Source organism: Haemaphysalis longicornis, unplaced genomic scaffold (genome assembly GCF_048455015.1).
Source record: "Haemaphysalis longicornis isolate Haplotype H1 unplaced genomic scaffold, Haemaphysalis longicornis Haplotype H1 scaffold_8, whole genome shotgun sequence".
NCBI classification, from domain to species: Eukaryota; Metazoa; Arthropoda; class Arachnida; order Ixodida; family Ixodidae; genus Haemaphysalis; species Haemaphysalis longicornis.
Genome location: NW_027526445.1, coordinates 121,557,290 through 121,584,907, shown reverse-complemented (window position 1 = coordinate 121,584,907; position 27,618 = coordinate 121,557,290). Strand labels below are relative to the sequence as shown.

The window sequence follows — 27,618 nt, the reverse complement described above, 5'->3', positions numbered from 1 at the left end:
GAAAAATATTTAACAAAATACGAAAAATGGCAAAACGTATAACGCATGGCATTTTCACAATATTGAAGATTTCGGGAGAGTTTCACCTATAGCCTAATTGGAGATAATTGGTCGGCATGATTTAGAAAAAAAAATTCAGAGCCCTTCCACCCCGTGAAGAGGGATGGCCAGCAAAGCTGCGGTGCCGTGCCTCAACCTGAGGTTTGACTGTGTCGTAGTCCAAGGGGGGCACGAAGCAAAACACGTTTGTTTGTAATTTGCGATTGAGCGTTGTTCTTGGTTATTACCTGAAAGTCCAGTCCTGTCCAGTCACTGCTCCTCGCGCATGCTCAGCACGGCTCTTCACGAGCCACATGAAACGGCCATCAAGCGGCTCCGACGCAGCGTCAGACTTAGCTACTGCGCAATTGAGGCGCACACCTGGGCACGCGCCGGCGCCAGTGCGTCTGCCGCGGCTTTGACGCAACACAATCCAACACAATGCACTTTAATCCAATCCAATCCAAATCCAATATACTCCAAGCAAGGCCAAGCCAAGCGAAGCCAATCGAATCGAATTCAATCCAATGCCCCTCGCGCTAGCGCAGAACGGCCCTTCACGGCACACGCGAAACTGCTCAACCTCGGCCAGTGCAGCTAACGCTGCAAAAGATACAGGAATCGTGGGTAGAAATTTATTATGCGCGGGTATGGTAATCACGGCGCATGCTCTATGAAGGCCCTAGGATCTTTTTAATTCTGTATGATTTTTTTCCGTTCCCCGGGGGTGTGGCGCGCAGTTTTACGATTCCGGGGATTTGAGTGGGCTCCGCAACGTGGCGCTACGATAGCTAGGGATTTTCGTTTAGGTACCTATACTTGAAAAGCGTGGACACGCAGTGGTTAAGAAAGACTAGAAGGCTAACGATGAAATACGGAAAGAACAGTAGGGAATCCCAAACAGCCAAGGTAACCAAAAAAGAGGCAAGGCAGATTGGAACGAATAAATGGAGGGAAAAAATGGAAGCTAAAACGTCGTTAGAGATGTACAGGGCTGAGAAGATGAACATCAGACAGGAAAATGTCTACGATAATTCCCAGGGCAGTGCTTTGCTTTTTGAGGCTAGAGCAGGTTGGCTGCGAACTAAGAGTTTTGTGGGGAAGTATTCGCAAAATGATGGGGTATGCGTGGTCTGCGGAAAAGAAACAGAAACTATGCGGCACATCGTGTTAGAATGTGAGAGTATCCATCCAAATCTACATGAAGGGAATATTGGGCTTTCAGAATCCCTAGGATTTAAGGGTATCACAGAGGAAGTTAACTTCAAGGCTGTCGAGGGAACGAAAAGAAGATTAGAATGCTGGTGGACGAAAAGCAGAGAGGGGAATATTGCCTAGGACAGTTACCACCTGTAACAGAAAAAAAGTATTTTTGCCTAATAAGCTTTTTGTGCCTGCCCTAAGCAGCGCTAGTATTGAACCAAAAGTGTAAAACATAGGTATATTAGTCTTTTTTGGTAAGATGACATGTCATCACCCCGATACAAAGGGGAAACCAATATAAATCATCAATCATCATCATCATTCCTGTCTACATCGCTCTGGGACCGGAGACGATCTGCTGGATCCTAGCCATTTACAGCTTTGCTGTAAAAAACAAGAAATTGCCTTGAAAAAACTTACTCAAGACTGGCAGCATAAGAATGCTACGTGTTAGTAGTTAATTAGTAGTTAGTATTTAACGGCGCTAGCACAGTTATCAGCATTGGCACTTTTAACCCGCTCTGAGACTGACCAGTATCGTTCGCTTGGAGGGAAAACGGCAGGAACTGTACGAGCACATTTAAAAACTAGCTACAGCGCGAATAGAAAGAAGGACACATAAAGACGACTGGACAAGCGCTGTCTTCCAACTGCATTTATTACGAGAAACCTTGAACCTTTTATACGCAGTCTTCATGTTAACACCAGTAAAACAAAAAAACAACAGAAAAGAGACATATAATCTCTGGTATCACACCACCATATCAACACGCGTTCACGCACTTGGCACAATATACAGACACCAAATTAAGTCATGCCTGAAGTACAGCACGTGTTCGAAACGAAATCTATGTCTTTTTTGGACAGCGCGAATGACGTCCGGCTTGCATAATTACTTACTGCCGTGCCTTTCAATTCCGTGTGCTGCAATTATTTATCGCGTAGTTTGGTTTGCGCTTCTTCCTATCACCTCGCACATGTCAAACTGAGGGTTGCGCCCGATAAATTTGCAATGCAAGGCTAAGAACCCATCGTTTCCTTTTTTGACGTTGTTTTCGTGTTCCCTCAATCTATAATTAAGACATCCGCCAATATGACCGACGTAAACTGACCCACATTTCCTCAGGGGATGCGATAAAGCACACGCTCCATACATGGGACCCACTGCACACGATGCTTTACGTTGCACCCAAGGTTCTTCGCACCTGTCTTTGTAGTGTGTTTGGCTAATTTCACGAGACTGCGGGGAGAGCTGAGATCTACCTTTTCGTGTACACGGTTGCAATCTTTTAAAGCGAAGCTTTGTACCTCTACCAGCCAACGGTTCCTTCGTGGTGTGCGGGGAACGAAACTCCCAACGCGGCTTGGGAGGGGGAGGGCAGTTTTAACTCTCGGAGCGTAGATGGTGCGGGGAATGGTTACTCATAGTTCCCCGCGGGCAGGCAGGGGCGGGACATTTCGGCTACTTCGGCATTCAAAATAGAGTCGCTATGACGCTGGTAGCCAAGCGAAAATTCACCAACTTTTGCATATGTGGCTTTATCTTTCAAACATACGCAACAATAAAGTGATGCTATAATTTGTAGAAATAAAATGTGCTCTTGGCTGTTTCTTTATTTTTACACATTTTTAATTTTTTTAGATGCTTCACACTTTGCCCCACGGGTGGCGCTTTCGTTCTTATCTCCTCCGCTGCCATCCTGTTTGTCTGCTCCTGCCCCTTTCACCAGACGGATGAAACTTCGCCGTTTTTCTGTCCTGTGACTGCAGCGATCCTAACGTTTTGGGGCTGTACTACATACGAGCATAAATGAACGTTGTTGTTGTTTGTTTATTTTTATTACCAAATTATTTTTTATTATTTTTTATTTTTTTATTTTTTTAGTTTTTATTCATATGCAAGTGAACCTAAAAGTTTCCGTTCGAGATTGCGAACATACGAGCGCCACCTGGAGTGCAAAACGAGAACCGCACCTTTCCTACCTCTCACCGCTGAAAAGGGGCGTTTCTTCTCGCGCGCACAGTTATACTATGGTCTACGGTGTTCCAAAGGCCTCAATTGCTACCCCAAAGAATGTAATTCCGACATCTAAATCTCCAACCAGCACAACCGGCATTTCATCGGTAGCACCATGAAGCTTACCTGTTTGTGCACGCCCCACTTTTTCTACCCGCAAACCGTGTACGCATAAACCGGCAACCGGTAATGGCGCATACTTAGGCGTGAAAGACAACGGCGAAAATGTCTCCCCGAAGGCCTTCCAAGCAGAAAAGGAAATATGGGCTCAAGCAGGCGTTCCAACTGGGGAAGTTTCGCTTTTACCGGGAGGGATTTGCAGCTACTTGACGAAGTGAATTTGAGTGGAAACGGCGACGGCTGGTTTCGGTCATTTTAAGTGGCAGCCCTTTGACAGCCGTTACCTGGGCTTCGCGGGAACGGCTGTCTGTTTATGTGCGCGTAACCGAGTGAGCGAACGCAGCAGCGACGAAAGAAAGCGGAGAAGCGCCTAGTGAAGGGTGAAGTGGAGTACGACACGTGCGGCTACGGAATCATCTCTCTCACTGCCTTTCCCTCACACGTTTCATTTGTCACCACCAAGGAGCGCCTTTCCCTTAAAACGTTCCTCAAACGCTGTTCCTTCCTGCCCTTATCCAAACGACGTGACGTTTTCGCGGGAGGCTCAAATACGATATGCAAGAACATGTTCGCTGCTCCCTTGTGCGGGGCTAATCTGAACCACGTGACATTTATTCGGGAGGTTCAAACACGAGGTAGGAGCAGAGTAGAGCACGCCGCCGTACGTTCGCTGATCAGACGAACACTTCCTGAGATGCAGCAGATATGCGCCATGACTGAGAAGACTGCAGCTCGCGCTGTGCACAAATTTCATATTAGGGAGTGTAGTAATCGTCAGTGCATTTTTTGCGCCCATCCGTGTTTCTGTTTATTTTTCGCAATCATGTGATAACCGCATACCGCCGTTAGCTGCCCACTGCTCAATTTGCCAAAGGGGCATAAGTGGAGGCGAGGTGGAAAATAGTTGCAAAAGAGGTGTCAGCAGTGGCGAGGAGGAGCCCCGTAGCGGCGCCGAGTAAATCTATGACACCGGAATGAAAACTGGAGGGGTTATACATATACTGCTTTGCAGCATATGTATAACCCAAACATTTTTTTTCAGCTCGTGGAGTAGCGGCGAATCCCTCCCGGATTGCCCGCTTGGAACGCTGGCGTGAGCCAAAATCAGTCTGTCACTTCTAAGCACGCGCACACGACCTGTTGCCGGTTTATGCGTGCGCAGGTTTGTAGTGGAGAAAAGTGGGAGGCAGGAGGGGAGGCGTGCATACGCAGCTACAGGTTTGATGCCCGTATTGATGGATGGCATGCCCGTTGTGCTGGTGCGCGATGGGACCTCTCCGGTGTCCTTAGTGGCAGAGCGGAATGGGTTTGTGTGTTAGGCTATGTTCAGATTACCGACGCAAAGCCAGTAACGTGATCTATGGACGTAAAAAATGCCATGTCATTGAGTGCGGTGTGCTCAGACGTGAGATGACGTCATTATTTAAAGTTGATTGATTAAGTGTAGGGTTTAAAGGGGCCCTAAACAGGGTTTCAAAGGATGCGATTTTTCGTGCCCAATCTTTGAAGTACTATCCAAAAAACGTCCTGCCGCAAAAATGGTCTAAAAGTCTTCAGTATTAGCCAAGTTATCGTTCATTAAAAAGGGCCCGCAACAAGGCCTGCAGCATTTCCTCTTTCACCGCGCCTCCAAAGCACTGTGGAAGCGGAGACGCCACCAGCCAGGCGCAAGACCTGGTCGGTGACACCTAGAGAAACAGGGTTGGTTCGAGAAGCGTGCAGCCATTGGCTCCGCTCGGCGGTACGTCACGCTTCTTTTTTTAGCAGACGACGGCCAAGCTCCGCCTACTACATCCGCTACCGCTCAGCGGGGTCGGTCGGCGGCCGGCCCGCATCGAACGGCTCCTCACGCCGGCCGTGCTCGCGTCGCCGGAAACGAGTGGAAACGAGCGTTTGAAGGCAAGATAGGGGGCTTCCAAACACAACATGCTCGCTAACGACAATAATTGAAGATTGCCACCGACCACTATAGCGGCTCGCAAGCGTTTCGGCATGCGGCGCTGTCGCGGTGAACTCGTCCCATCGAGGTCTGGAAAAAGGCTTAGCATCGCCGCAGTTATCCAGACACTGCTTTGCGAGGCCGCGACGACGACGATCCCCCGCGCAATATTTCGCTGCACTATCACCCCCTTTCACGTATCCGCAAACTGATTTTCAGCAATATCCCGCTCTGGCGGGCGGTGACAAGTTTTAGCTGCTGCGGTGTATGCCGTATCGTGCCTACACCACACAGTGGGCTGCTTGTCGACCGTGCAGGCAGATACTTTTCGCGGTCGCGCGTGTAGCGGGCGTTTGTGCCCGCAGAGATGCTTCGTGTTTTTCAGCGTGATTCATACCTTGTAAACGACGCGCTATATCTTTAAACTCAGCTAAGCCCGTGTAGCAGATGGCGACGATCTACATTCGTCCGTGCCACCGGTGCAGGACGAATACGCCGTGCCGTCGGTGCAGGAGCGCCGCGCGACCGCGTTTCCCCCAGAGGCGGGAACGCTGAATGGCTACAGCATTTAACAGGGCGCACCAATAGCGCAGCCGTACTGTTGAGAGCTTTGTGCGTCACAGGGTGCGTCAGAAGCGGTCTGTCGCACGTCAGAGCGCGGCAGTGTGGCGGCAAGGAAGCGGTAGGTGAGCAAGGAAGCAAGAAAGCATCTTTGTTGCGTGTTTGTGCGGCCCCTGCTTTACGCAGAGGTGTAATATTTGGTATACATTATCGTGAACGGGTTCTCTAGCTATTACGCGATTGAAATGGCGACCTTCAGAAGCCTATTTGGGGCCCCTTTAAAGCGCCGACGCAACGCAGGCGATCAGGCACGCCGTAGTGGAGGGCTCCTGATTGATTTTGACCACCTGGGGATCTTGAACGTGCGCCAAAATCTCGTACACACGGGCGTTTTTGCTTTTCATTTCCATCAGAAAAGCGGCCACCGCGGCCGGGAATTGAACCCCCGTCCTTGGGCTCAGCAGCAGAACGCCTTAGCCAATGAGCCACCGCGGCAGGCCATTCTTTAAAGTTATTATGACAGTTGCGGCAACAGTCTGAACCCGGCCCTACACAAACAATAAGACGCGGGAGGGACACAGGCAGTTCCATGTTTATCTTCAAGATCAAAGCTTGGATCCGTCAGAGGGTCATTAAGCTAATTGGATAGGAAATATGCTCCATCGCAAATTACGATAAATGTGTTTTGCTTTGTGCACTCCGTGTGCTGCGAACAGCTTTTCAGGTCATCCTTCTTCACAGTGTGGGAGGGCACTAATTTTAGATGCGAAGCATCTCATGCTCGAAGCTGTGTCCCTCCCTCCGTTGTCGTTGTCCGCCGTCCGCACACCCACTGAGCATGCCTCGCCAGGCACCGCTGATGATGATTGTGACAGGATGCCCCCAGGGATTGCCCAACCAAAGAATCCATCACGAGATACCTTCGCATTCAACCACCGTCGTCATCTTCCTCCTAGGGGAACCCTGAGTAGCACACCCCCACTGCGCATGCCTGGCCAGGCACCGCTGATGACGATTGTGGCAGGATGACCCTAGAAATTGGATTAGATGCGAAGCATCTCATGCTCGGGGCTGTGTTCCTCCCTCCCTTGTCGTTGTCGTTGTCCGCCGTCCGCACACCCACTGCGCATGCCTGGCCAAGCACCGCTGATGATGATTGTGGCAGGATGCCCCTAGGATTTGGATTAGATGCGAAGCATCTCATGCTCGGGGCTGTGTCCCTCCCTCCCTTGTCGTTGTCGTTGTCCGCAGTCCGCACACCCACTGCGCATGCCTGGCCAGGCACCGCTGACGATGATTGTGGCAAATTGCCCCTAGGGACTGGCCAACCAAAGAATCCATCACGAGGTGGCTTCGCGGTCAACCACCGTCGTCATCTTCCCGTAGGGGACCCCCGAGTAGTATGCGAGGCATTCCTCCTCTCCTCTCCCGCATTCCTCCTCTCCTCTCCGAAGCTCCTCTCCTCTCCGGGATTGCACAACGAATGGCAACACCTGCGGCTCCGCGCGCGATAATGCGAAGCAGTTTGGGGTTAGAGACGCGACGGTAGCCGCTGCATACTCCGCTGGGGGCGCCACTGTAGCTCCGCGGTATAAATGACGCGCGCGCGTGCTCCACTCCCCTCATTCTTCTCCCGCAACGCCGCAACCGAACTGAAAACTAATGGGAACTTGAGTCGACCCCATGGCTGCTTCGCATGCTACTCAGAATTCCCCTACGGGAAGATGGTTAATTTTTTTAAAAATGAACTACCTACCAGCTCGCCCAACAGTACACTTCGTATGAGCACCGGTGCGAAACGAAGCGGGAATGGGCGCGAAAAAATAGAAAGCCGCTGCCGCTGAACATGCACCACCGCCTCTGCCACCTCATGTTCCATGTCGTCGAGTAACTGGGAATCCCTTCCGGATGAAGACAACTCACCAGGATGTAGCGCTAACGTGACCCAGTAATTCTTGCTCACAATGGGGTGTTTTGGTAGCGACATTTTCGGCGGTGTCTTTCATGCGTAATCACGCGCACATCAGTGGTTGCCGTTTTATGCGTGCACGGGCGGGTGGGGGTCAGAGAGAGGAAGGCGTTCATGGGCAGCTAGGCGTCATGCCCTCACCGATGACAGGCACGTTGTGCTGGTGAGAGATTTAAACGTGGACGCCTCATGGCCCAGTGCAGCCTGACTGCTGGCTTCTGTGTCTGGGTTGTTGAGTTTTTTGTTACCCAGATTGCAAGATGCCTACTACGCACTGCGAGAACGTACAACGCCTCATTTTTCGCCTATAATAGAGCTCGAGTGTGCTTAGAAATTTAATTTAGCTAATTGTGTGGAAACCGTGCTCAATCGCAAATTATAAACAAGTGGGTTTTGTAATGTGCAGTATTTGGAGTGCGCCCAGCTTCCCTGGTCATCCTGCTTCACAGAGTGAAAGGGCTTTTCATTTTTAAAGCAGAGCTTTAGTGTCCGCACTCATGCCATTGCATGCCAACACGCCCTGCAGGATAGCCAACTTTCTCTGACGATGATGATGAATAATTGTGGGTGGAGTGAAAAATGAAACCCTTCACGTGGTCGGAATCGAACCTGCGTCCCCTACGAAGCCGGCGTCCATTCGATAGCTCCATTTCGACATGGTCGAAGCGGACGCCAAGCAGCAGGTACCGATTCGCGCCGTACGCCCAAACTCCAAACCGAAACGTTAGGCCTACGGAGTTGCTGTGGATATTCTAGAGAAGTGATGTGTAGCTCCAGAGCAGCACATACTCGCAGTGTGGGATTGGCGAACCAAATAATCTATCGTCGTCTTTAGACGGAGAGGCGAATGTTTTTTTTTTTTTTGAAACAGGTAGAATTTGTAAATATCTCAATCCTCAACTGAGGAACGGTGCTTTCTACGCTAAAAACCCAATGTTGACAAGCTTTGAGTCGGTAGCAGCGGAATGTCAGCAGCAACGTCATTGGGACCATCCCAAAAACAGAGTAGTAAGTCTGGTAACTGTATGGCAACATTAAAATGTAGCTACCAAATAGAACGGATGCCCTTTTACAGTACCACAACCTTACCATTTGGTTTTAGCTTAGTCTAACGTTTCAATTCCCACGAATTAGATAATCTGGAGTCGCAGCGGATTTCCAGAAAATGGCTGGGGAGTCGCTGTTTTTTCATCTATTTACCTTATTACAGATTTACCGTACTACGTTTGAAGTCGACGCTAAAATTGGGCGTAAACGGTATTCTATGTTGAAATTTTTCTAATGAATGAAACATACTTTTCTTGGTGTTCTCTTTGGTGTACGTGCTAAGTACCTAATAGTTTTAGTACAGTCTGTCCAGAAATGCACTCAGTGCAGCATGAAGAAAGCTCCAAGTGCTTACCTTGGTGGATGGGAGGTATCGCCAGTGCCCATGACCCTTCTTCAATAGTTCCGCGGACTCTTTCTGCATGCCTTTCAGTACGGCGCCTCTCTTCCTCTCGCCAATTTCGAAGCATCTCTTCGTGCGCCCATGTCACGTCTGTTAGTGCTCTTCTCATATCCTCTAAGGCGGCGGTGTGGGTTTCGGCGACTTTTTGCCCCTTCTGCTCCACGGTACGTAAGGTCTCCTGGAGGACTTCTTGCCGTTTTGTGTGTTGTTCATCCAAGGTTTCGTTCCTGAGAGACGAAAAACAATTTTGGACACAGATGATCCTACGGGACCAGCAAAAATTACGAGCATGACTATAGACTTCTTACGATGTAGGGAATGAGAAGGAATTGGTGTGCAATCGCAAAAAGAACATGCCATCATTGGTTTAACCGCCACAGTACCGTGCATCTATGGTGACTGCTGTGCCACTGTTTGAGGTAGCGGCGTGAGTGCGAATCTGTGTGCTGCGTGTGGTAACATCGCGTGCCGTATCACAATCATCATGATTATTTTCCCTTTGCCACAATCAGCCACATTCGCAACAACCAGCCGCAAACACAGTGACCCGAACTCACATGATCTGTGGTTGTTATGCACAGCCAGAAACTGTACGAACACTTCTAGCCCTTCTTAGTGTGGTGCAATGGAAGACATTTTTTGCTAAGCCCGGACACAGCCCAAGGTTGTCGAACCGGCCGAACATGCTGCTCGCACCTCAGGGATGCAGGCCGCCATATGAGGAGGAGGATCCCAAAAGACGTTCACCTCCCCATGCTACATTCCTCCGGTTAGGGCAAAATATAGATATTATCATAAGTATTTTTGCGTCTGTATTGTCACTCCCTTTATATTCCTTAGAGCGTTCACCAAGGACCTTTGTTAGACTAATATGTAGGATAATGCTAGCTAGCCGTAACGTGCCAAGGAACGTTAAACGCTTTGTGCGCAAAGCTGCAACGACCGGTTAGAGACCTTAGAGCTCGAAGCGTAAGGCTAGGCGTAAGGTAGTACCGGGATATTCTCGCGTTCGCCTCCGCTCACCAAGGACAGAGAGCAGAAACTTTGGAATTCGCCCAATTGCTAGTTCTGTGATTAGCATTGTGAAGCTACTCCTCTCGGCATCGATACGTCGTCCCTCACGTTTCCAGGTCAAAAGTCCCAACGCATTCACCTTAAAGATCCGCACCTCGGGCGGTCCTGGCGTTAGCGATGCCTGCTGGACGGCATTTGGGATGCCCTGGGTTCGATTCCCATCCGGACGAAAATTTACGAAATTGTTTTAAGGTGTGTTCTTTGTGCCCCGTAGGCTATTTTGTCGGCCATCTGTATGCCAGGTTTTTTGCTGAAGAGTAATTCAATGCTTTCGCATTAAAAGCAATGAATATAAAATATATAATTGGGTCGATGGCACACTGATTTCTCCGTTCGTAAAACGTTTAGTAAATAATAAAGGGGGTTAAGTAAGAGGAAGGGAATGAAGGGGGGGTGGGTGATCCTCCCCTTCCGGCAGACCAAGGGCGGCCGGTGCGGCCTTGGCTCGGATGATCAGTAGGACCCGGTCTTCAACTCTGCCGTTGCTCAGAAAGCCCTGCCGTCGCTCCAGGGGAAAATGGAGGTTGGGGTGGGGTGTTGGGAGCATAGCCATACGATTTCATTGGTGGTGGTGGCTGTGTCTTGACACTGGGGAAAGATGTATGGATGTGCTGTGCGAGCGATGTTGTGACGGCAGTTATAATCGTAAGGGATGTGTTTGAAGTCTTCACCACATGCGGGCTTCTGACGTGATGATGGACGGGTGGAGGTGGGGGAGTGTTTGACGGGTCACTATGTAGTATTGGAGGTCGCCGCTGTAGGTGGGGTATAGGTGTAGGTGTGATCAGAGGTACGCGGACTCCCTCATCAATCCACTCACTAAAACTCATTTGGACTCACGCGTGAATTTGAGTTTGAGTGAGCGCGAAGTTAGTGTGGCACGGTGAGATTGAGCTTGAGTGAGTTTGAGCCCGACTGATTTTGAGTACGCCTGAGACCGAGTGAGTTCCGAGTCCATTTTGAGTTTCGAGTCCATTTAGAGTTTTGAGTACATTTGAGCAGCCTAGGAGGCAGCTATGGTTGGCTGTTAAGTTTCAAGTGTCGCTTTGGGCTTGCAATTCAGGTTACCTACGGGTACCGCAGCATTCCCGATGCGCATGATCGGTTGGTGGGGAGGTGGGGGGGGGGAGGTGTCTGATTTAGCGGCTGGGCGCGTGATTGCTAATCGACTGGTGAGGTCATCAAAAGGGGTTATCTCACCTGTTCCCCTTGATGGATGGATGATGGTGGTAGAGGGTTGTGGGAAAGCACACGATGGCGCTTGCTTGCTGGGTGTTCGCCTGCTTCTGTTAACAGTTTGATATGCTAGGGTCAAAAAGGAAGAGGTGAGCGCCGGGGGGAAAAGGGGCAGCGGCTGTCCCTTCCGCTGTTTCAAGTGAGTTGTCAACTGAACTGACTGGGCGATGCCCGGTTAGATAGAATGACGACGCAATGTGAGATAGATTGGGTGAAAATTCAAACTGATGTCGCTAAAGCGTGTAAGGTATCAAGTTAAAAGTCCGGATTAACGTAATCACGCGAGGTAAATTAAAAAATGCTTCCTGTGTATAGTCAGGCCGGCAGTCATAGTAAGTGCTAGATTGGGTTAAAATTCGAAATTATGCCGCGAGGGCGTGTGGGAATCGTATTCAAGGTCTAGATGAGGGGATTCACGTGGGATAAAAATGCGTTATGGTTATATCATGACCTAGTCATGGTTAGTCATAGATTAGGTAAAAATTTAAATTCATAGCGCTTGGGAGTGCAGCGTATGAAATTAAAGGTCTCGATGAGGAGAATCACGCGGGACAAATGAAAAACGCTACCTGATTAGTATCATGACATAGTCATGGTGGGTCATAAATTGGGTTAAAATTCAAAATGGCGCCACTAGGGTGCGCGGGGCATCAAATTGAAGGTTGCGATAAGGGAAATCACTTGGGACAAAAATGCGGTAGGGCTATATCATGAGATAGTCATGGTTAGTAACTGTATGGGTTAACATTCAAATTGATGCTACTAGGATGTGTTGGGTATCAAATTAATTGTCTCGATGAGGGCAATCAGTGGGACAAATACAAAAACGCTTCCTAGTTATAGTCATGAGATAATCATGGCGAGTCTTATATTGAGTGAAAATTGGAAGTGACCCCGCTAGGGCATGTAGGATGTCAAATTTACGGTCTTGATGAGGAGATTCACGTGGGACAAATAAAAAAAATCTGCGTTGTTCTAATCATGAGACGCTCATGGTGAGTCATAAATTGGTTTAAAATTCAAGGTGAGGCCGCTAAACCATGTGGGGTATCAAACTGAACGTTTCAATTACGGGAATCACAGGGGCATACAAATAATGCGTCCTGCTTACAGTCATGGGAGTCATATTTAAAATTCGAAATGATCCTGCTAGGGTGTGCGGGGTATCAAATTAAGGGTCTCGTTGACAGAAATCACGTGGGACAAATATAAAAATGCTTTCTGGTTATAGTTATGAGATAGTCGTGGTGAGTCATGGATTGAGTTAAAATTCAAAGTGACGCCACTAGGGCTTGTTGGGTATCAAGTTAAAGGTCTCCAAGAGGGAAATTCGGTGGAAGAAATGAAGCAATGCGTGCTCCTTATCATCGTGATACAGTCATAGATTGGGTTAAATTCAAAGTGATGCCGATAGGGCGTTTAGGGTATCAAAATATTTGTCTCGGTGAAGGAAGGTGGATCGGATGCAACCATCGGAAATCACGGCACTGGATAATAACCAGTTAAGTAAAAAAGTCTTATGAAATTCCCCATAGATATAATTCTACTAGTGAAATGTTGGCACGCCATCTTGAAAGTGTGATTGGTTTGACACATTACAGTACTCAACATCCGTCAAGAAGCCTGCGTTCCCATGAAACAGCTTAGGAACTATTGGGCTAATATGCGTCCTACGGACGCTCAGAAGTAAGTGGGTTGGCGCAATAAGCAAATGCCTCCGATCGCGCGCGCGGTAGTGCAAATTTCCAAGCATTGCTTGCTGCTGTCGGTGCGCGAACGTGTTGACATTTAATACGCGCTTCCATACGTCATACTGAGTTGGTTGTTAAACAAGTCCCTGAAATCCTCCTTTAACTCTGCAGTGCGTAAATGTACATGCTCATAAAAGTAAAATATTTGCCGCCTCATAACACTAATTCCTGCTGCGAAACAGGGGCAACTTATTGGATACACCAAGATTTTACGGCTGTTTGCTTGCTTAAAAGAGCTTTAGCGTTTTAGCGGCCGGTGGGAACCGCGAACACCTATTTCCTAACATGACCTGGAGTTCTCCGCAACTGCGACACTTTTATTTAGCTTTCGGCTTAACTTTTTCGCATTCCCGAGCTGCAAAATAGGTGACCGGTACTATTTTTCGGCTTCCCGTCGATGAGATGAACAGAACATACCTCCAGAGAACCGAAACGTACGATATGGATTGAGCATGACGGCGAATAAACAGCGCTTCCAAAAGCAGAGTACGACCGTATGTATTCTGGCAAATCTGGTTGGTTCGAAGTCTTGTCGATTCAGCACGACGACCAATTCGCGGCGGCACACAAGGGGCGCAGAAACTTTGTGCGGCGAATAGATTTCGCACATGTTGGCACTTCTTTTGTCGTGGTGCGCTTCACACGTTTCTTGCATGAGCACTCTGCGCTAACGCTGATTGTTGGTGCAGCCACCAACGGCGTAATCACGCCCGGAGGAGTAACTTTTGTTCATCGCCAAGTAAAGGCAATGATGGGGCAACCTGCCCACAATTAAGAAAATAAACATCATGTGGATTAAAATTCGGGCGTCAGGCTGGCATTGTGAAACGTAGACTCACACGCAACCTCCGTCACGACAAAGCGCGTGTGGGGTGGCCCGCCGCGTTAGCGGGATGGGAACCGAATTTATGGGCAAATCTGACAGCTCTCGGGCGCTTCGAACGCTCTCCTTAAGGCACTGTTGAACTTGTCGCTGCTGACGTACCGAATAAATGACACTTACCGATTTTCGGTGCCGCCTGGACGTCTGATATCTCGCGCGGCAGGACTAACAGCGTGGGACTGCGACGTCGTCTGCTCGCCCCGCAGTCCCCAAGAAATGGCCGCCAGGTGGCGCCTCGATCGTTAGTAAATGGCCGACCAGGCCAAATTCTGGTCTGTTATACAAGCGTGGTAGAGTGAGCAATGGGTGGCTGCGAATGTTGACCGTTCCCGACATTTAAAAAGAGTTTCCCCATTCTCCATCTCCATCTTGACCCTGCGGCTGTTCACCAGTGTTGTTTTGGTGGCTATGCGGGCTCTTTTCCTGACATTGCGATCTTCAGGGTGTCGACCAAGCCACGTTTTAAAGATGGCCTGTTTCAATGCCGCAAGCGCGATTAATCCCTCTGAAGCACCAGATCAGGGTTTTTGAATATTGTAAGAGCCTTGGGTACTTGGTGAAGCAGGACGTTTATTCTACACAGCCGTCTCCGAACACCGGTCCAGGAACCAACGATGATGATCAGTCCAGAAGAAGACGAAGTGTTCCTGGAAGTGTTTAATGATGTTGATAATGTGATAATGTGGAAGATAAATAAATGAACTTCCACACTTCGGAGCTTCGCGCTTACAATATTGCCGTCCTTCAAAGCTGAATTCGCCGTTACTAAGTAACTTGTGTTTACTTTAGCTACACGCGAACCCCGACACGGAAGCCAATAATTGTACAGCCCCGATGAGCTTATGATAGAACTAAAAATGTTTACTTATGAAGTGACTGCACATAATGATCTTACGATGCGGTCATTTCCTGGCTTAAATTTGCTCCCTGAAACCCTTCCCTTTGACACCACAAGTCCTTTTGTGCTACCAATCCAGCATCTGCAATGAATTTCCGCAGTTTATCTACTCCTAACCAGTACTGATCAGCGGGATGCCATTTTTATCTGCCCTGCATGATTTTATTAATCGAAACCTTAATTGATACCCCACACACCCTGGCGGAATTTATTTGATTTTTAACCAAATTGTTTTTGTTGCGTTCTGCGAAGTCGATTGTAGGGGTCAGTGTCCTAGAATAGTCTCTACTGTTAACTGTTGATTGTCCACTCGGCTGAGCTCGGCGGCCAAAACACGTCTTAGCCGAAAGACTATAGTGCCGGCAAAGGGACTAAAGTGAGTGTGCGGCCCTGCTCCTTTCCCCTCTTTTTTAACTGCCCTCTCTTTCATCCCCTGCACACCCCTTCCCCAGTGTCGAGTAGCAATCCGGGCTCTAAGCCTGGATAACCTCTCGGCCTTTCCGTTTGCTTTTCTCTCTCTCTTAACCTAATTCATGACTTACTGTGACTATCCCATGAGGATAACGCGAATACGTACAATTGCTTGCAAGCAGCGCTAATTGTAATGGCCAGCAGGTATAGCTGTAATAAATCAGCAACAAAAATTATTTCAGACTTCACAAGAGTTACGATATCATGTCGTACTGAATGCAAGCGTTTGAGCTCACGAACGTCCACCCGTGAAATTTTTGCCACGCGTAAATTTTAAAACTCTGAATGCTAATGAATTGCGAGTCCATCTGAGCCAGAGTAAATTCTGAACACGAGGGAGTTCTGAGTCCATTTGAGTTCTGAATTCATTTTGAGTTTTCAGTACATTTTGTGTTCTGAGAACATTTTGAGTTTTGAGTTTTGAGCCCATTTTGAGTGCTCAGTACGTTTTGAGTTTCAGTGCATTTTGAGTTTTGAGTCCATTTTGAGTTCTGAATACATTTTGAGTTTGAAAACATTTTGAGTTTTGAGTACATTTTGAGTTTTCAGTACATTTTGAGTTCTGAGTAAACTTTGAGTTATGAGTACATTTTGAGTTTGAGTGCATTTTGGGTTTTGAGTATATTTTGCGTTTGAGTACATTTAGAGTTCTGAGTACATCTTGAGTTTTGAGTCCGAGTGAGTTCTGAGTTTTGCGCTCACTGTGCGTTTGAGTTTGAGTGAGAGCACATGTACTGCTCAGCGATGAGTCGGAGTTTGAGTGAGTGGTGATTCGAAAATAAATTTGTAAGTGAGTTTGAGTGAGCCGCACCAACTTTGCCGGGCTATGGGTGTGATATAGCGCAGCTTCCGGAATGGAGCACGCGTCAAGTGTGGCCCACAAAAGGTAGAGGGAAGGTCGCGTACTTCGAATGGCGCCGCAAATAAAGCGATTATTGGACCACTTACGCCGTTCTGCCAATACAAGGGACCATGAAGAAACGCTTTGATAAACCTAAGCGCACCTTGTCCGTGTCTTTATTGCACAGCATAAATTTGCGTGTAAAGTGACATAATTGCGTAACACAGTTCGGAAAGGCTGTGATATACCCGCGTAAACACAACTGTCACCCCTTTTCTGCTTCGCGAGTGAGCAATGTAAGGGCCGGACATTTTTTCTTTCACAGTTTATTTTTCAATGGCAAAGGGTTTGTTCTGCTGAACACAAGGACGGGGGGTCGATCGCGTCCGTGGCTCCAGTTTATCCGGTCGAGATGAAAATCGAATACGGCCTAGTGCCGACCTTTTGGCGCGAGTTCAAGATCCCCAGTTGGCCGGACATCATTTCAGGTCTCTACTATGGTGCGCTTTACAGTAAAGCACAGGTGCCGCTTCGGAGCGTGAAAGCGCGACACTTTTTCTAGCAGCGTTTCTTCTACGTCTGTCGGGAAAGGGGGCCAAGAGTTGAGCGCTGCACATGCCTACTGAGCATACTTTATGTGTATGACTCCGTTTCAACATTTCGAGCGATGTGTTTTCCTAAAGAGGAAGCAAGTAATAACGATTCTACGAGAACGATGTGTCGACCGTGCGTTAAAAGATCAAAGCTGGAGGGTAGCAGAGCGTGTTAGGTCACTTCTGATACAACATTTGGAATAAACATGAATGGCGTATGATGCAGAAAAACCGTTATGTGTAAGGCAGTTACTTCAATACCAAATTGTCGATAAATGTTCAATTATAACAGCGCCAAGAACGCTTCTCTAGTCACTCCTATGAATACTACTAAATTCTGGTTTTCACCCAAGTAAGCCGCAGCGCAACCTTTACGTCTACAAAAGACGTGTATAATTGAAGAGCGTCCAGAATTGTCGTTAGAGACGAACTTTTCAACCCAATGCTGACCTGTGCTTCATGCGGTAAAAGGTGTAAATAAGAGCTTCCGGAATTGTGAGGCCGGCGCAAGGTGCGCATTTATTCGTTCTTTTCCGTAATCTGTTTCCCCCGCAAGATCTTAGACATCTTAGAACATCAGTGCAATGTTCGTGAATTTAGGAAAAATACCAAGATCGGTGTTGAGATTACCTATTTATCCTCATAAAATCTGTGTCGTCCCCTTTATATCTCACGGAAGCGAAATTCTTAATGTACAGACAAGTATTTCGGAACTACGCCACATGCTTCAGAGACACAAACTTGACAAGAGCGTTTGTTACGTTTTCCGTCTGCGGTACGTGAAAAATAAATAATATACAAAATACTTACAAACATTCGCAATCCGCAAGCGCCTCGTCCAGTAGGTCAGTCCTGTGGTATAGCCCCCGATCATCATGGAATAAACGGAAAACAGTGGAGGGAGTCGAATGAAACAATACCACTACAGACACGAATGCTGAAATGAAACAATTCGTTGGTTAGGTTTTAGCGACCCTGAGCGGTGGCTCAGTGGCTAAAGCGTTGTGCTGCTGAGCACGAGGTCGTGGGAACGATTCCCGTCCGCGGCTGCCACTTTTCTGATGGAGGCGAAAAGCGAAAATTCCCCTGTATACGAGATTTCGGCGCACGTTAAAGATCCCCAGGTGGCCAAAATTAATCCGGAGCCCTCCACTACGGCGCGCCTCATCGCCTGTGTTGCGTCGGCGCGTTAAGCACTACTAACAATAAATCAATCAATTAGGTTTGAGCGAAAATTTCATATTTTACTTGGCCAGCCCGATTGCGTCTTTCTTCAATAGAATTACACTCTCTCTATATCTGAAAGCGTGGATACCGAAAGACCAATTTTACCTTTACCATCAACCCCAAGACAATTCTCTCAGACATATCCATTCGGACACACCACAAAGGAGGAACACTTTGTTTTTCTCGAGTTTTTAATGGCCGCGATGAACGCACGCGCATGCGCACGATGTATAAATGGAGCGTGACGAACAAATAGGCATTCGCATTGAAATATTCCGGGTTCAGGCGCATCAGATTAGGCTGCCGGAATATAGGACAGGGGCTAGCTAGCACCACTTCCACCAGATGGCAGCAGTCTAGAAAAAATGGTGCATAGCAGGTATTGACAATAGAATAATAAATCAAGTGGCCCCCAGTGTTAAATCTGAGGGAGCAGCAGGGCTGTGGTTCTTGTCTGCACGTGCGTAAATTGGGGCTTCGCGTGAACGGAAGCGCCGTCCCCCCGCAAATTCTATGGTTCACACAAACAAATCCACAGCTAAATGTCGGCGGCGCGGGGCTCCCCCTCTCCCACTTCTAGGGGAAGGTAGAGGTACCCGCCACGGGAGTCGAGATCACGGCGGCGCCCTTTATCAGTAGGTCCGCAAAACGCTTCCGAGGCGGTTCCAAGACCCGCAAATATATGCCGCCGGTACGTCTGGGAACCTAGGGTTCCGTAGGGGAACCTGATCTTACCCCTGCGGGGCGCACGACCTACGGTCTACAGACGAAAAGGCAGAACCCATTATGGATAGTTTGGAGACGTGGGTAAGAGTGTGCTACTCCTTCCCCAGACGACTTGCAGATCTCGCCGCCGCTGCCTCGAGTCGATGAAGAAGAGATGGTTGAAGTCTACAGAGAATGACTTTGCATCCACCATTCGCCGCCGCGAAGAAGACTACGATCTCTTTGATGCACATGACAACGATCACTAGCACCGCATCTATGTATAAACAATGATACTGAAGCTCAACTATGTGACCGGCAATGCTCACCTGCAACATCTTTGCCATTCAATTCTTGCGCGTGAATGCAAGCTTCGCGGCTTTTTTTTTTTTTTTTGTAGCGAAGCTCTTAATGGGTACGGTTGCGTCAATTTTTTCTACTCCGCGAGGGAAATAGCAGCGCAAGCACAAGTTGCGGCAAATACAACATTTTTTCACAAATTCTGAGCAGTCAACGTCGGTAACTCTTGCGTTGAACTCTCCCCTCCCTCAATGCCCCCCATCCAAAAAAGGCGTGATAATTGGCGGCTAAGATTACTATATAATTATTCCAAAGTTCATTTTCTTTCCACAAATATTTAGCTCACTGTGAAGCTGAGAGCTGCAGAATCCTCGCCTCCTGTCAATACATCGACTTTTACGGGAGCAGTACGGTTTCAGGAATTGACTGCTACTCTCTGTGTACCGAAACTATTTTTTGCCTGAGCATAAATTTTGTATATAGGGGATAATTATTTGTTATGTGTAATATAAATACCAGTAGTTAGTCCCACTGCAACAATTTGTAGCATCAAATATTTCAGTTGAATCATTTTTTACACATTTGAGCCAAGTTGATGCCAAAAAAGAAATATGACATGCACTTTGAAAGCAACACGTTACTGCTCAGAATAAGGTATCTATCTGAGTGATACTTTTTTGCCAGAGTAGTTGGTTAAACCTAAGCAACTAGACTTTGCGATGAACGCGCCATGTATAAGAGAGGAAATGGCTAGAAATGATGTTTATTGAACTTGCTTTGGTGTCCACTAAAGTTGTGCCAGCCCCGTCCATTTCCTTTCGTGTGCGCAATCTGCTCGTGCTAACTTTGTTTTGTTTGTCATCATGAATTCAACTTTGAAGTGCAAGCAAAGTGAACAAGTCGGTACCTCACCTGATTTCGAACGTGTCAGCCGGGCACGACACACCTGGAGGGGAAAAAAAATGCGCTGACGGTTGCTACACTCAGTGATGCGAACTTTGGGCGCAGCATGAGCTGCAGTCGTCTCGGCCACGGCGCATATCTGCTGCGTCTCAATAAGTGGTCGCGTGATCAGCGAACGGAGGGCGGCGCGCGCCACACTGTTTTAATCTCTCAGCGGGCCGCCACCGCCGGCCAGTGTGTTGTAGCACTATTCTTACACCGTGGTTGTAGCAAATGGTTGTAACTCCTGCGCGAATGTCACGTGGTTTGGTTTAGCCACGCACGGGGGAGCAGCGAGCATGTTGTTGCAAATCGTGTTTGAACACCTCCCGCGCAAATGTCACTCGTTTGGATTAGCGGCGATCGGAACAGCGTCTGGGGAAAGAGTCAGGGCCTTGGTGGCAAAGCATGAAACATGAGTGAGGGTGTCGCCGTGGCAGAGATGAAGCCATAGCCGCGCGTGACTCCCTCCTTCTCACCCTTCTCCAGACGCTCCTCTCCGTTTTCTTTCCGCCGTCGCTGCTGCGTTCGCTCACCCGGTTACGCGGTCATAATAGCCGACGCCGCGAAACCCATGTAAAAGCTACCTGAGGACTGCGCCTTAAAATTGCCGTAAAGAACAAAGGAACTGTATAATGGATCTCAAGATCCAAATGTTAATATCTACCAACGCCGTAGCCATGAAATTTTGCTAGGGAGGCGGGAGGGAGGAGGGGGGCTGTGATTGCACCCCGACCTTCTCCACGTAATTTTTCAAGGGACTGAAAATACTTCTAATAAACGCATAACTATATTTATATAAGAGAATAATATAGTAATGTCATAGTGATCCAAAAATAATTGCTAATAATATATAACATGACATAATATATTCCCTTAATATCTTAACTGTCACCAATGTAGGTTACACTCTGCGAGCGAATTCTTGAACCCTGCTGCTACGAACAAAGAAAATAAAATATTTATTCAAAAATAATTATTTGTACCTTCTGAAATTGTAAGAAAACTGTTATTGCTGCTTACAATTTTTTTTGCCTACAATAAAAAGAAATAACACCTAAATAAATGTTAAAATGCAGAACAAATATAAACATATTTGCTCAACAAACACAGAAGCACACAGATAGAGGTAAACAACTACATTAATCTAAAACTAACAAATGGTTGCATGCAGCGGATATTATAAAAGTGAAAAGCACGAAACAAACAACTTGTGGGTGGGTGTTTTATTTTAATTTCGCTTTGTCATTCAGGAACCCTTTTCCCATTTTTTTGCTCACGTGCTTCGGTTAGGGACAAATACTAACGCCGTTTTCTTTTATGCCAATATATTGCGTAGGAGCAGTTTGTCAACCGTAGCGCACAGCAGGTAATTGAACCAAAATTAGTCGCACAAAATTGCGTCAAAATATACAGTTGGGGTGAAACAAGCGAGATTATATATTGATCAGGGCAACAGAAGTGTCACAGGCCACAAAGTGTGCAGGTGCCATCATAAATAGTTGGGACAAGTATTTGGGAATATTACAAAATATTATTCTTACTGCCTTTATGACAGCCAAATGCGGGTTTATAGGAAGCTTTTTAGATTAGGGAGGACTCCTTTGAACACACACCAATGCAGCCAGGCAGTTTCCGGAAGAAGAAATTCCTGTACATTTACGAGACCGTGCTCGAATTACTTTTGACGGCACCTGTTCATTTATAAAGAAAGCGCGTCCTACATGTTCCGAATTTACGGGGCGATTTGCTGCAGCGGCGCCGCTCCTCCGGCAAGAACGACCTATTTTTGTAGCTGTGCAATAAGTCGTTTTGAACACGAACAGCGCCGCAGCAGCAAATTCGCGCCTAAACTCGCACCATGTAGAATGGTAGAAAACTCCGGAGAGCGAGTGGCCGTGGTAGAAAGGGCGCATTCCCTCTTGCAACTTGCCACGTCACACGACGTCGCAGAGGGGACAGCCGGCCGTCGCTTTTCGTCGCTTTGCGAACGCGGAACCGACCGCTTTCGGACCGAATTCCCGCGTCGCGCGACGGCATCGTAGAACCGGACAGCCAATCATGGCCACAGTTACGGCTGACGTATCCGGAAATGAAACGTTAGTTTCCATCGGGCATTGCAAACGGCGGCGAGCCGCCGCCAGGACAGCGGGCCCGTCGGTCCGGCAAGCAACTTCCCGCGTACTTCGGTTGTTTGATCAGTGGCTTCAGCGTACACATGTAGGAATCAACGAGCAGCTTTGGAAGCAGTGCGTAGAAACATGTTTGGATTGTAAAAGCAAGAAATGTTGGATAGTATCAATTGCAGCCTTTTCGTACCTCAATCGGCATGTAGCAAACACTGTGGAGTTCAGAGGCGCCAGAACCTCTGCGTCTCTAAAAAGAAGCGAACTTTTCGGGCTGGGATGCGAGGGTTCTGGCGTGAAAGAAAAAAATTGTGTATTTCTACGTGCAATAAAATGTTGAAAAGTGTCTGCTTGAGTTCGTTATTCCCCGCTCCTCCCGCAACCCGCAATGCTTTATGCACTGTTCCAGGTTGTTCTACAGAGATTTCTACTTGTTCTTGTCACGCTAGTGCAACATATTTTTCTTTGAGTGCGAAGAATTAAAGCACCAAGGAAGCCGTACATGTCGGGTAACAGCTCTGCTAAACGCAGTCGCATCATCGCTCGCCGCAAGTATGAAAACCGCCTCATCGCGCGACACGCGTCGACGTCGGGTGACGTGCCCGAGTCGCAAGTGGGAATGTGCCAGTTGGCGCTCAGAACCTGAGAGGGGAGTCAAAGCCAGCCAAGGCTTTCGAAAACTGGACATCCGAAGGGTATAGCGCAACGGGATGCCGCCGCCGAGCGAGCGCCCGCCCTGCGGGGCTCGCAGACTCGTGGGTCCGGGAGGTGTTTATGAGAAAAATATTCACGGCAACTTCTGAGGTTTCTGAGATTCCTGAGGTTCTAGACAAAATCCAAGGATGCTTTCCACCTCACGTGGTTGCCTTGCTCGCCGTAAATGTCAGCGTGACAAAATTTCGGGGGAGGGGGGGAGGGAGGCGCCGTTTTCGCAAATGGCCGTTTTCGCAAACTGCAGCTGAAGCCTGTGTCATAAAGCTGGCAAGATTTGTGACCGTGGATCGACCCGAGAAAAAGCGGTGATGATTTGGTATCACAACGTTCTTGACGCAGGCAGAACGTTGTGATACTACTACTACTACTACTACTACTACTACTACTACTACTACTACTACTAACAATAATAATAATAATAAGAAGAAGAAGAAGAAGAAGAAGAATAATAATGGTAATAATAATAAAGAGGAAATGTGGCGACCTGTTTGGAAAGTTTCCTGCATGTCATAACCTTTGGGGGCATGCCCAACTTAGATGTCCCCGGTAAGAACACACGAATGTGCGAGACGATTGCGTTATTCGAGCTCGAAGCTATAGGATTTAAAATTTTGATACGGCTGTGTTAGCAATAACGGAGTTCAGAAATGTCTGCTGCGAAAACATTCATGGGATATCAACAATTTTTTCGTGGCGAAAGTTCGGCAAGAAATAATATGGGGCCATTTTTCTGTGGATGTTGTTAAAGATCGACGCAATACAAATCGGAACAGGCTTCATAAAGCTATGTCTACTGCTCCCGACTGTGCAGTCGATAGTTCATGTTGGCCTCAAGTTGTTCGTCGGCAAGCCTTCCCTGTTGCTGATATGCTAATCCTACAACCTTGACATCTAACTCACTGCAACTACTTGTTGCACAATCTCTTGTCACAGGTGGTCACACTTTGTCCGTTTTTGTTGGGCGTAGTTAAAACAGTTCTCACGTAATAGCTCTCTGATTGCCCCTTTTGCTCATCCCCCTCAGTTGCTTTTTATTTTGTGATGATTTATGGCTACATACATGTTTTTACTTTCGCTTTCAACAGCGAAGCGGTTCTTGGTCGAGTCTTTCATGGGACGAGGCGTGGTAATGCAGGCGCAGCTATGTGGAGCATAGCGAGAGGGCGAGAAGGCCCTAAGCACGCATTTAGAAAGTCAAAAGAATGCCTAAACTACACGCTTATGTAGGCAAAGCGCTTATAAAATACTAAATCTGTTGTCATTGTTCATACTTGTCAATATTGTCGAGAAGAAACGAAACGTTAGGAATATTTGAGGGAAAACATCAATACATATGAGATATTTGCACTTTTCTTAAATTCAAAAACACGTGACTTTTTTTGCGACAGCAAAGATACAATACGTATTGATAAAGAATGTCTGCCGTAAAACTTCAAAAAACAGTCGCGGCGCCTCCTCGTGGCAGTGTTGCAATCTGAAAAGTAACAAAAGTTTCCAGGAGATGGCGCGAGCAGTGGAAGAAGAAAAAATTGACTGGCGATTACCATAGTCCCTAATGGGATATTTGGACGCAGCAGAAGTGCGCTGAGGCAGCACTCACTCTAAGGTTCTGTCGACGGCAGCGATGATGATCCTCTTCGTCGGCGGCGCGAAGTGCGTCTCAGGAAGGTACCGCTACCCGCGTGTTCGGCAGGGGACGCAGATTATTGTCACGCGTACGCGCCCTCACGTTTTCTCCAGCGTCGCGCAGACGAGCGTCTGGTGCGGGCACAGCATACTACCCCCCTCCCCCACCGCACACATTCGGAGAGCGTTCGCGCCCCCACGGCGAACCGCCCTCCTCTACCAATTTCGGGTCAATCTCCTAGTTTGCTTTCTTTCATCATTCGCTTTCTCTTTCACTCGCCGGTCTTGTCATCGTTCACTCGGCATCGTTCACTCGGCTACGCCTACAACGAGGCTCAGCCCAGAGATGGCCGCCAAAGAGCTGCGCCCTAAAATTGAATTGTCCAGGACGGGAATTCATGTGCTCGGTTAGAGATCTTTGAGGCAAACCTTGCGATAGGGAATGCCAGGCAGCTTCGCTGTTAGCACCAGTGTTCGCGACGTTAAGTCAGTGAAGCTGGGCTTTTTTTGTCTGTGAACTTTTGGTTCCCCACATCCAATATGGCTGTGGTTGGCAGGCTTCCTATTAATTAAGGAATATAAAGCCTCGGATATCTGTGTTATCAAAAATGGCAAGAAAAACAAAGAAAATCTGGATCACCCAAAAATGAATCTAGGTCTACTTTTTTCACTTGTCCACGTATAGTATACGTGTATTCAGTTTTTTACCAATTCCGCCCAGTAGGACTTCGGTGAAGCCCATTTTCTAAGTTAATTTATCTATCGTGTGGCCCTTTCTCACGAACATCGTAGAAAGCAGACACCCCGACAGTTTAAAAAAAATCAATCGAGACTTTGCATGCCTTACATTTTGCAGTGAAGTATGCCGCCAGTTTCTTCGCTTTTTCCGTGCCAAGTGCGTTCACCATGTCCACAGGTTTCACTTTAAACGTATCGTTCATGGAACGCACACCTTTGTCAGCGAGATCTTGCATGAGCCTTGTCATTTGAGGCTCCGTTATCGACGGGATAGCTGCCCGTATTTCAGCAGCAAGTTCTTCCATCTTTTCTAGAGCCGAGGTAGCTGTTGCTCGGATCCTCTTCCGCTGCACAAACGAGGTGATGTGCAATCTTATAAACAGCACGAAAAGTACGTTTTGGTGTTCTTGCGCTCAAAAGCAATTTTGCAGTCAAGAGAGTGCGAAAATTGGTTACAACAACCACCTGCTTTTGCAACAGCGTTCTGAGAGCCTGCCTCAACCAAAGCCCTATAAAAGGCTTGCAAACGTGTCAACATCGTTGCGTTTGCTTGGAGGCCAATAAAACGGTAACTTCCATATTATTCTGGTTCCTCTAGAAATGCTTCTGTAGCAATTCTTTGCGGTTGCAGCTGGAGTTATTACGGCGCACTGACTAGAGATGGAACAGCAACCACGCAATCACCCCAAGTCGGGGGTGATGTTGGTACCCGAGCCCATATTTCAAGTTAGATATTTACATGTCATCTTGTACACACGCGTGCCCACAGAAAGAATGAGTGAAATTTTAAGCGACCCCGAGATGAACTGCGGGCGAGGAGAAAAAAACATTTACAAAATTATTGCGACCCTGGACATTCGTTCAGTGGACACCCCATTTTTTGGAACATTTACTCTGTAATATTGAACTCCCAAACCCATTAACCACTAGGTGCACACCAGAACCCTAAACAAGTCAACACGCGTCCGACCACATCGAGAACACGAGAGAGATTATATTCTCATTTGAGCAAACGCTGACGTTTTGGCGCCCGCCATGTCCGGGGCCCCCCAGTCGGTGAAGGCCTGGGCTAGACTAGCCTCCCCGGTCTTCACCAGCAGCCGACGTTAGAATGCGAAGTCGGAGCTGTTCAGGTGCCCCACCCGCTGTTCTCAGGTAGGCTGTCAATTAATGATAAGGGATGGCGTGTGTTGGCGCTCCCATACCATGCGCTAGAGAGTGTAGGGCGTAGGGCAGATTGTGCAGGTAGAGAGGGTGGGAATGAGGTCCGTAGGGGAATAGGGTGAGAAGAAGTTTGGAGCCGGCAGACGATAGCCTGGACGCATATGAGGTTGGGGTGCCGATGAAGAGATTTTACGTGTTCGTGGCGACAGTGTGCCAAGGTATAATTGTAGCGGGAAAACAGAGCATACAGTCTGAATGTGATCCAAAGAAAGAAGTGGTGCACCCGGCCATCAGGAGCACCCGCCACTGCATGCATGACCACAAGATCATCGTCAGACAGCGCTCCACACAAAGCACTGGAGGAAGAAAAATGAAGAGCGAGCATAATGTGACAGTTCTTTAATGTAGGCTGAAACACACAACAATAGCATTCTGGCTGCATTTGTCGCTCTTACGCAGTATCGTCCTAGGCATCGTTACTTAGTCCATTTAAATATCCATATTTCTTCCTTGGAAGACCTGGGGGCACATCGGTTAGAGGTGTGCTTCAGCTGGACTCCGCACTTTTTCAGGAGTCTTGCATTACAGTTTGTAAGCTATTTCCAATAATTGCTACACTAACCTTCCTGTAATACAGAACATCCAAGCGCCGGCTCTGCGCACATGTCTTGGTCTGCCGCATAATTGCTCACGCACTAGCAACTTAGCAACTATAACAAGAACACCCAAACGCAACTTATATGGCTACTGGGACACTACGCCTGTACCAGGCTCCTCACGAGGCTGTGGTCTCACCACCTGGCGCCGCTTCCTCAGGATCGAGCACGATCTACATTTTCATTGATTGATTGTAGGGTTTAACGCGCCGACGCAACGCAGGCGATGAGGCGCGCCGTAGTGGAGGGCTCCGGATTAATTTTGACCACCTGGGGATCTTTAACGTGCGCCGAAATCTCGTACACACGGGCGTTTTTGCTTTTCGCCTCCATCATAAAAGTGGCCGCCGCGGCCGGGAATCGAACCCGCGACCT

At 47.9% G+C, this 27,618-nt stretch overlaps 1 protein-coding gene across 4 annotated transcripts in view; it reads right to left on the bottom strand.

Annotated features, from left to right (window-relative positions):
• The window catches only part of LOC144148896 (uncharacterized), a 57,519-nt gene that overhangs the window by 19,578 nt on the left and 10,323 nt on the right, over positions 1-27,618 (bottom strand). For 3 of the 4 annotated variants that reach the window (XM_077680422.1, XM_077680421.1, XM_077680419.1), the window contains 4 exons: positions 25,533-25,770; positions 20,190-20,223; positions 17,856-17,897; positions 9,251-9,525 (listed from right to left, as the gene is read on the bottom strand). In XM_077680422.1, coding sequence (XP_077536548.1) covers positions 9,251-9,525; positions 17,856-17,897; positions 20,190-20,223; positions 25,533-25,728 — 547 coding nt within the window. In that variant the 5' untranslated portion in view covers positions 25,729-25,770. The remainder of the gene's footprint in view (positions 1-9,250; positions 9,526-17,855; positions 17,898-20,189; positions 20,224-25,532; positions 25,771-27,618) is intronic. The other variant, XM_077680420.1, reaches the window with a different exon arrangement.